Here is a 9466-nt window from a genome sequence, read left to right on the forward strand (position 1 = left end):
ACTAAACCACAGAGCAGGATCTGGAGGAGAGTCTGACTCCTTCCTGGAGAGGGTGGTTAGTGACGGCCCGGCGTCAGTGTGAGCTGAGATGAATTACGCTTCAGATGTGTTACTTCTTATCTTGGATGTGTCCTTTCGGTGAGTATGAGCTCTTAGTTCTGGGAGGGATGGAGGGGTTCCAAATCTGTGAAAGAGGCCTACTTCTCTACATGCTGCTCAAATGGTGTTCCTGGATTTGTATCGGCACAGTCTCTGCTTAATGCTCAGTCACGAGAGTAGATCTGTAACACTGACATACACGTAGCTTAGGTGAGGAGAGAACTGTTTCTTCATTATCTCTAGTGGTGCTTAAATAAACCTTTAACCTGAATACTAGGTAGCTAATCCATAACACACACATCCCTATTTGACTGATCTTAGTTTTTACTCCATCCTAAGGGGACCTTGAATATCTTGAAAACCTCCAAACAAATAAAATGTCTTATTTACATTATTACATTTTTAAAATTATTATTATTATTATTATTATTATTATTATTATTATTATTATTATTATTATTATTATTATTATTATTATTATTATAAGATGAGACCCGGCCGTGTGGTTGTGGTCCCTGACGGCCTACCCTGTCTGTGAGGGCCGCCTGTTTGACCAACAGCTGGTCCCGGTCCTGTCGGGTCTGGCTCAACTGCTCCCTCAGAACCCTGTTCTCCTCCTGCAGACTGACCTCTGAGCTCTCACCTGGGGATGACAGCAAGCAGGAAAACATTTTTGATAATGGACACACATTTTGAGGTACTGTGACCTTTGACCTCCGTGGGCGTCCTACCGGCAGGCCGCTCCGCCAGGTTGCGCGTGATGATCTGACGGACGCGTGTGGAGACGGGAGCCTGTCCCTCCCCTCGCCCCGTCAGGACCCGGTCCTCCTCAGCGCTGTCTGGGTGGAACAGGGACTCCTCCAGCTTCTACAACCACACCATCATCGCACCGTCACAGTTAGGCTTCTATGACTTTGTATCCTCTAAGCACATGTAATTATGTCATCTGTTTACAATAGACCTAAAACAAAATCTGAAAATTGCATTGTTTTCACAATAAAATGAACTAGAAAGTACATTTCCTGGAGAAAATGTGAGGTGGGCTAGCTGCTGCAGCTGTATGTAACAGCTACTGCTAGAACTACTACGGACCGGGCAATCTCCATGCACCCACCGGCGAAGACTGTGCGTCTCTAGCCCACTCAGGGGCTTAGTTGTGAGGTCTGTGGCGTGGACAGTGGCGTGGTGGCGAGACTCTGCCCCCTCAGGTCAGAGCTGGTCGAGGACAGTGTAGCCCTCTCCGGGCCACCTACCCGCCCGCACCGGTGAAGACCAGGTGTCTCTAGCCCACTCAGGGGCTGAGTTGTGAGGCCTGTGGCGTGGATAGTGGCGTGGGGGTGAGACTCCACCCCCTCAGGTCAGAGCCAGACAGGGACAGTGTACCCCTCTCCGGGCCACCTGCCCGCCCGCACCGGTGAAGACCATGTGTCTCTAGCCCACTCAGGGGCTGAGTTGTGAGGCCCGTGGCGTGGATAGTGGCGTGGGGGTGAGACTCCGCCCCCTCAGGTCAGAGCCAGTCAGGGACAGTGTACCCCTCTCCGGGCCACCTACCTGACTCCACCAGTGAAGACCGTGTGTTTCTAGCCCACTCAGGGGCTGAAAAGTGGGTTCTGTGGCGTGAATAGTGGCGTGGTGGCGAGGCTCTGCCCCTTTTGGTCATAGCCAGTCAGGGACGGTGTACTCCACTCCGGGCTACCCACCGGCCCCCACCAGTGAAGATCATGTGTCTCTATTCCACTTTGGCTGAGTTCTGTGCTACAACATTAGTTATAAAAGGGTGCCTGTACCTTTAAGAGAGGCTGCACATGCACACAAATTCCAAAAAAGCAACAGCTGCCACCACTCTAAACCCAACTGACATTCTGATCCTAGACATGGTCTGCTTCAGACAGCTCTATCGTGAAAACTATAAATGTTAAAGCTTATATATTGACACCATAGGAATCCAGAAAACTTGCACAACATTTCTATGTATAATATGTCCGTATAGCTTAAACACTGTAGGCATGGCGACAAGTTAGAAAAAGGGTAAAAATGCAAAATTAGCAGCTCAAAAGTTAGTGCGCCACCATATGTTTCAATGGGGAGCGCAGTTGCCGAACAAATCGTCATACCTTAAAAACGGTAAGTCACACAGCTTAGATACTTACATTGTACGAATCAGCACAGTTGTGTGAACATTTCGATATATAATATGTGTATGAGCTGTTAAAACTGTAGGCGTGGCAACAAGTTAGAAAAAGGGTAAAAATGCAAAATTAACAGCTCAAAAGTTAGTGCGGTGCCATACGTTTCAATGGGGAGCGCAGTTGCTGAACAAATCGTCATACAGCGAAAACTGTAAGTCACACAGCTTAGATACTTACATTGTACGAATCAGCACAGTTGTGTGAACATTTTGATATATAATATGTGTGAGCTGTCAAAACTGTAGGAGTGCCAGCAGTTTACAAAATGTGTGAATATTTTCAAAGCAACTGCTGCCACCACTCTAAAAACATAAAGTTACTGAACATTCCAAAAGCAGTTTCAAGCAGTTTCAATGGGACAAAAATTTGTTTTAAAATTTAAATTACTAAAAAACTATTAAAAAATATATAAAAAATCTGAATGGATCCCTGAAACAGTTAAACATCATGAACATTTTAAAGTTTGAATGAAGTTTCTAGCACAAAGTATGAAGAACTAGTTGAGGTTCAAAAAAGTGGGGAGAACTATAATAAGAAAGAAAGAAATAGTGGGAATATCACAAGTTGGGCTAGCTTCTACAAGCTAGCCCACCTAATACATTGAATTCCATGGTTAGAGATGCCAGTATTTTGAAAGACTTGATAGCCAACATGCGTGTGACAAAGTGACCATTCCCCGGGTCATCTGATAGCTAACACCAGCAGGCAAAAGAAACTCAGAGGGAAGCTTTGGTGTCGTATACTGTACATGTAGATAGCCCTCAGAACAAGATGTAAGAATTCAAAATTAAGAGGGCTGGACCCCGCCATAGAATTAATCGTGGTTCCTGAGCCTATAGATAATGTTCACCCCACGTGTATGTTCAAGCTTCTTCCCAGTTGAGCCATATATGACTGTGTCCTAGCATAGGGTACTGCATCAAAACAGAGAAAGGGGGAGAAGGGGCGAGTGCCGTGCAGAAGAGACTGGGGACCATAGAATATAGCTGTTTTTTGCATGCAGTCACGCCATAGAGCACCCGTGTCAGCTTGAATTCCGCTCATGTCCGCCTTGCATGACACTCAGTAGGTCTGTGGCACATCACTGTCGGTGACAGGAACATGTGTGAGAGAATCCTAGCCAGCCCGGGAGGAGGGGAGGGGGAAGTTCAGCTGTTGCAGCTGTAAGTTCAGGCTCAAACAAACAGCCCTGAATTTCCTCCGTATCATAAACATCTTCCTCATCTGTAAAATATTCAGACTCAATAACATGGGCCGCCATTGTCATTTATTGAGTTTGTTTCACGCTCAGTTGCTGTCGATCATACCGAGCACGCGCCCAAACCCCTGCCCCCCTAAACGTTGTGGTCTTACTTTAGTCTGGGGCCATTCGCTTTATATTTTACATCCGGTCTAAGGCAAAGTTGCATCCACTGGATCCAATATTGGAGTAGGCTTTCAATAGTCTGGGGCCAATCGCTTTGCATTTTACCGGTCTAAGGCGGGTTTAGGGCAAAGCCGCATGCAGTTTTGGAGTAGGCGGGCTCTAGACAGGATCTGAACCTAATATGGTAAATGGTAAATGGACTGCACTTATATAGCGCTTTTATCCAAAGTGCTTTACAATGAAGGCCTCTCATTCACCCATTCACACACACATTAACACACCAATGGTAGCAGCTGCCATGCAAGGTGCTAGCCTGCTCATTGGGAGCAATTTCAGGTTCAGTGTCAAGGACACCTCATGTCATGTCATCAGGAGGAGCCAGGATTCGAACTGCTGACCCTACAATCATTGGATGATCCTGCTCTACTTGCTGAGCTACAGCCGCCCTATGAATAGAAACCAGACTCTCTTCCCCAGAGGAGAGCCTGCTAATGCTACTTACAATATTTTGCCAATGGGCATTACAATGTGACAGATCCCAGAAGTGCAGACTCTGCAAATTTTGTTAACATGGAGCGAGTCTGGTCATCACCTATATCTTTGTATGGGGCTATAGTTTTTGAGCCCGATGATGTTTTAGGGTGCAGTGCCCCTTTAAGATCAACTCTCTTAATTTAGATCACTCAGTAGCCTACACTGCAGAACAGGGTTGGTCATTCAAGCATCTGCAGTGTAGGGAGTGATCTTTAGGAAACTATTCTATACCTTGTTTATATTGTACTGTATTTTGAATAACTATTCCCAACATGTAACAAAGCCTCAATGTGTAATGAAATGAGCAATCTGAGCTATCTTCTTGCACGCACCTGAATTACAGCCTCCAGTCCAGGAGATACTGCGTCTTGCTCCCCGTGAGAACTCATTGCATGGGCTTTAACTTTCCGCTTTTACCCGTTGGTAACTGTGACGAGAGTGCGACCATATAGCAGACTGTGCACCCGCAAAAGTGTTGTCATAGAAAAAGCTTCACAGACTCATAAAACATGCTAACTAATTTAAATGGCAAGAATTGCAAGCTGCATTAGCAATTATCTTGCCAATTTTGCTATCTGTACGTAGCTAGCTACGCTGCACCATCACTACAAATGATTTCCAAAGTTCTGCTTTGCACCCAATAACTTTAGAGGAACTTGTAAAGACAACAGCGCGCGAGGCAAATCCCAGCAAAGGTTGCCGGGGAAACCAGACGCTCCAGGGCCGTTACCATGGAAACAGAATGCTGGCTTGGTCGTTTCCATAGTAGGATGGACGCAGGGCTTGCTGCTTAGGTAGCTTCTATGGATACAGAAATGCAGAGCACCACAACATTCTGCGGACTGGGATAATACATATTTGTTCAGTATTGCATAGATTTGTTCGATGTATTAACTGCTTTAATACAACCATTGGCTGAAAAACATGAATGTAAGCGAGCGTTCAAAGTAAATTGATTCCAATCGAGATTCTTTTCTACAAAGATTTAATGTTTCCAAAAACAGGAAAAACACAACAGGACAAAATATAGACATCCTTTAACTATTCAGAAACAAGTCAGAAAATCACATATAGCCTAACTAAACGAGCTACAAAAAAAAGAGAAAGACCAAAAAACTATTCAGAAATACCTAAGGATCAAGTAACCTGCTATTCTGGGGCACAAAGGCATCCCTCATGATCTGATGATTAACATTCCACATGCATGCAACGCAGACAGGGAGGAGTCTGAGCACCGCGCCCTCTGAGACCAGCTCGCTGTCCTTCCACAACAGGCCCGGCCCGCGGCCCGCTCAGCTAGGTCTCGTCCAGGGGGAAGGGCTCTGGCCACTGGGCCGGGTCCAGGAAGACGGAGCACGATCCGCTGTAGAACCAGAGCCTGGGCAGGAAGCACTCCACCCTCCAGGCGTTGGAGGCCCGGTTGTACACCTCCACCTCCACCCCGTAGTCGCCCTCCATGCCTTTCCAGTGACCCCCCGTCACAAACAGCTTGCCGTCCAGCACCACCAGCCCCCCGTTCTCATGCAGCATGTGGAGGAACTGGACCTGGGGGAGACCGAGGAGAGACCACAGGCCACAACACAGATAGAGAAGATCAATTGCAATATCACTTTGAGCATATATATATATATATATATATATATATATATATATATATATATATATATATACACATACATATATATATATATATATATATATACACTTTTTATTTTACTGTCTTATAAGATAAGTTCCACATGGCCAACACATGTTTGATGCTGTGATGACAATACATTATATTATTATTATTATTATTATTATTATTATTATTATTATAGGAATCACTGGTGTTGCAGCAGCAACACCAGCGATTCCTCCACCCACCTTTTGCCACATGTTGGCCTCTGGGTCATAGCAGTAGACCTTCTTGGTGTTGTCTGCGATCAGGTAGATGACCCCGTCCACAGAGACGGAGCGTGGGGAGGACAGGTACTTAGGGATGAAGGGAGAGCAGATGATGCTCCAGCTGTCTAGGAGACAAAGACAGAGAGGACAACGGTAACAGCAGGCACGCATATTTTAGATTCTTTTAAATTAGAGACTGATGGCACAGCTGATACTGTAAAGCTATTCACCATGTCTTACTGTGGCATATACTTCTATAACTTGGTGTTGTACAGTGAGTATTGTGTGTCACAAGGTTATTCCTACCTATGACAGGGTTGTAGCACTGCAAGGTTAAAGCGTTGTACTTCATTGCACAGGAGCCAATCAGATAGAGCTTCCCGTGGCACGCGGTGGCGGTGAAGTTCGTCACGTATTTGAGGGCGGGGCAGGTTTTTGCCCAGGTATCGCTGTAAGGGTCATAGTGCTCAACCTCGACAAAGTCCACTGTCGTGCCTGTGGTGGGGAGGAAGTGCTGTTCAGTGATGAAAGCTATTGTAGACCTTGTTCTGACAAAAGCATCAATGCCATTAGCATCCCACTTGCCAAAGTTACCTTCCTGCCCTCTCAATTTTGTTGATTATGGGATTTTTTACATGCAACACTGTTCAACTAAACAGTAATGAATAAGCCTTGATCTGCCGTGCGTGGTCTCTAGAGCCGGGTCTGGCCAGGCCACTGCAGAGCAGATGAATTGGTAAGAGTCCAGGCAGGTTTTCCACCCTGGCTGCAGTCAAGGCACTACATATCAGACTTTTATTTATTTTCTTACCTCCAATGACGTAGATTTCTCCGTTGAGCGCTGCCGAGGTGTGGTTAGTCCGGGGACGGAGCATGGGGGCCACCTTCCCCCAGCTCCCCTCCCGAGTGATGAACTTCCAGGTCTCTGTGGTCGACCAGGTGTTGGTCTGGGAACCTCTAGAGCCCCCTGAGGGAGGCGGAGAACGGACATCGGTCAGCTCTCTACTCAGCGTGCCTGTACCGCGCAGCAGTGTGGTTATGCTCTGGTGCTAAGGGCACTCTACCCTGCTCGATAGTTTGGTAACATATGACACAAAGACGTACGCTGTAAAATATGCACAAACCTTGCAAAAACCAAAAACCAAAAAAACAATACAGTACGCAACCAACCTGTGACATAGACATCGTTGTTCAAAGTGACCAGAGAGAATCCCCACTTGTTGTAATTGGGGAAGTCTGTAAGCTGATACCACTGTTCTGTGTGGGGAGAGAGAGGGGAGGAGAGAGGAAATTGATTGTGAAAGAGAAAGAGAGAGAGATACGGAGAGAAAGAGAGAGACGGAAAGAGAGAGAGAGAGATAGGAAAAGAGAAACATGTTGATTTCAGAGTCCCTGGTCGGGGGGAAGGACCAGTGAACAGTAACCATGGATGAGAGAATTTTGTTTACGGGTCTTAGTGTTGAAGAAGGCACAGTTCCTGGGCTGCAGTCTAGGGTCTCTGTCCTCGTCCTCGTCGTCTTCATCGTCATCTTCCAGTGAACGGCCTCCCATCACAAACAGCACCTCCTGCAGGTTGGGCTGAGGACTCTGGCAGCCGCTCTGGACCAGCTCTCCTGGTGCCAGGTTCATTTTCTAACAAATAGAAACGTAAATATGTACATAGCTGTGAGCAGAAATCCCCAGATTGAGTTGAAAAAGAGATACTATGGAAAAACTGTAGGTTGCCGAGCCATGATGGAAGTGGCCTACAAATGTCTTATCTAGCGCACTGACTTCTCTATAGATCGTCTCCACAGACTCCCTGCAGCTGGATGAGCCCTGGACCAGGCTGTCCTTCAACAGGGTCTCCCCCAGGTAGTCCAGGGGCAGCAGGGCAAGGCGGGACAGGCCCAGAAGTTTGGGCAGGTGGCAGAGCCGCGATTCCTCACAGTGCCTGACCCAGGCCAGAGCCGCCCCAACTCGCGCACACTCCGACCTAGTTTGCAGGGCCTCGTTAGACAGGCACGCCTCCACCCTGTCCTCCTCCAGCAGCAGGAACTCCTCCCCCAGCTGCACGGCCTCAAAGTTCTCCAGCAGGAAGGCCCAGGCTTTGGCCACAACCTCGGGACAGCCGTGGATCTCAGCGAACTCCAGGATGCCCAGGCAGTTGGTGGCGTCGATCTGGTGCTGGAGGTAGCGGCTGCACACGGCCCTGACCGTGTGGAACTCCAGCCGGCTGGAGGTGCAGATCAGCCCCTCCACGTTGCCCTGGTTGATGGTCAGTTTTCCGGTGTAGGCGAAGTCCAGCAGGGAGCCCAGGACGTCAGGGTCCACGTCCTGCAGCTCCACCCGGGCGGCGATGCTCTCCACAAAGTCTCCGGAGAACATCGAGCGGAAGTATGTGCTGCAGAGAGCCAGCACGCCGCGGTGGCAAGGGAAGTCCCGCCCCCCGGCGCCCAGAGTCACGTCGACCAGTTTGGGGTCCGAGCAGAGGGAGCGCAGCCCCTCCAGGATGCTCTGAGCGTGGGAGGAGAGGCAGAAGTCCAGGTCGTCTACGTTACGCACCATGGCCACGCTCCTTTAACCTCTGACCTCTAACCCTGCTGTCTGGCCTGTCTGAGGTGGCCAATAGCCCAATGTTTACCTTAGGGACACAGGGACAGAGGATAGTGTTTACAGAGAAATCTGAATAAGCAGGGCAGCATTCATCATGAAAGCAGTAGTGTTAGGATTAGGAATGGCCTGACTGTGGACTGCCAAGCCACTGCAGTTCATAGCAACCAAAGCCTTGCTTTAAAACTGGCTGAATACACAAAGGTTTAGTCATGTTAGCAGATCAATATGGGTCAAATTAAAGAACACTTAGAACCACAGCTTGGAAAACCGAGGTGGTTGCCAAAGGCTGTCTGTCTCTCCTGCTTACAAAAAGATCTGGTTAATCACAAGTTGTAATGTATTCTCAAATGAACAATCAAGAATAATTTCTTACCCTAAGGTGCAGTAAAACTTGTTTACAATGTTCCTACCAGAGAGATTGAGAAACATGCATGACACTTCTCTCATAACAACTTCTAAGGGGATCAACTACCCATGATGAAGTTACACCTCGTGGTCAACTGAATGGAGAGCATAAACGACATGAACACAAACATGAAACAACAAGTGTAATTTGTTAGATCAGTGCTCAATCATGACGGGTAGCCTACAGTCTGTTTACTTGTGGACAGAGCAACCCGCTTAGCTCTGGCCATAACAAGCATATGGTGTACAGTGTGTAGCTCACGTTCCCTCGGGGCCCACATAAAATCACATTTCCTAACATCACCACGCCCCGAAATTGAAAAGAGAAATGACAGACTTACCAGAGATGCAAACAAAGGCAGCAGTGGATCATAATTCCGGTAAAAGGAGG

General features: G+C 47.5%; 2 protein-coding genes across 2 annotated transcripts in view; both read right to left on the bottom strand.

The window, feature by feature from the left end:
• The window catches only part of crocc2 (ciliary rootlet coiled-coil, rootletin family member 2), a gene marked incomplete at both ends in the record, with an annotated part of 38116 nt that extends 33539 nt beyond the window's left edge, over positions 1 to 4577 (bottom strand). Inside the window, 3 exons of the mRNA XM_084443932.1 lie at positions 627 to 742; positions 831 to 966; positions 4521 to 4577. Coding sequence (XP_084300058.1) covers positions 627 to 742; positions 831 to 966; positions 4521 to 4577 — 309 coding nt within the window. The remainder of the gene's footprint in view (positions 1 to 626; positions 743 to 830; positions 967 to 4520) is intronic.
• An 813-nt stretch (positions 4578 to 5390) lies between these two features.
• klhl30 (kelch-like family member 30) lies at positions 5391 to 9153 on the bottom strand. Its single transcript, XM_084445118.1, has 8 exons — positions 9044 to 9153; positions 7849 to 8698; positions 7524 to 7707; positions 7246 to 7332; positions 6887 to 7042; positions 6382 to 6570; positions 6055 to 6200; positions 5391 to 5733 (listed from the first exon to the last, which is right to left on the bottom strand). The coding sequence occupies exons 2-8, from the start codon at positions 8620 to 8622 to the stop codon at positions 5485 to 5487; spliced, it is 1785 nt and encodes a 594-aa protein (XP_084301244.1). The 5' UTR covers positions 8623 to 8698; positions 9044 to 9153; the 3' UTR covers positions 5391 to 5484.
• Between the last annotated feature and the right edge of the window lie 313 nt (positions 9154 to 9466).

This window comes from Borostomias antarcticus, assembly GCF_949987555.1.
Source record: "Borostomias antarcticus genome assembly, chromosome: 10".
NCBI classification, from domain to species: domain Eukaryota; kingdom Metazoa; phylum Chordata; class Actinopteri; order Stomiiformes; family Stomiidae; genus Borostomias; species Borostomias antarcticus.

Coding starts and splice junctions, on each gene's coding strand:
- klhl30 (XM_084445118.1), bottom strand. CDS start 8,622: ATGGTGCGTAACGTAGACGACCTGGACTTCTGCCTCTCCTCCCACGCT. Junction 7,043..7,245: donor CAACGATGTCTATGTCACAG/GTTGGTTGCGTA, acceptor CGCCTCCCTCAG/GGGGCTCTAGAGGTTCCCAG. Junction 6,201..6,381: donor GTGCTACAACCCTGTCATAG/GTAGGAATAACC, acceptor TTTGTCTCCTAG/ACAGCTGGAGCATCATCTGC.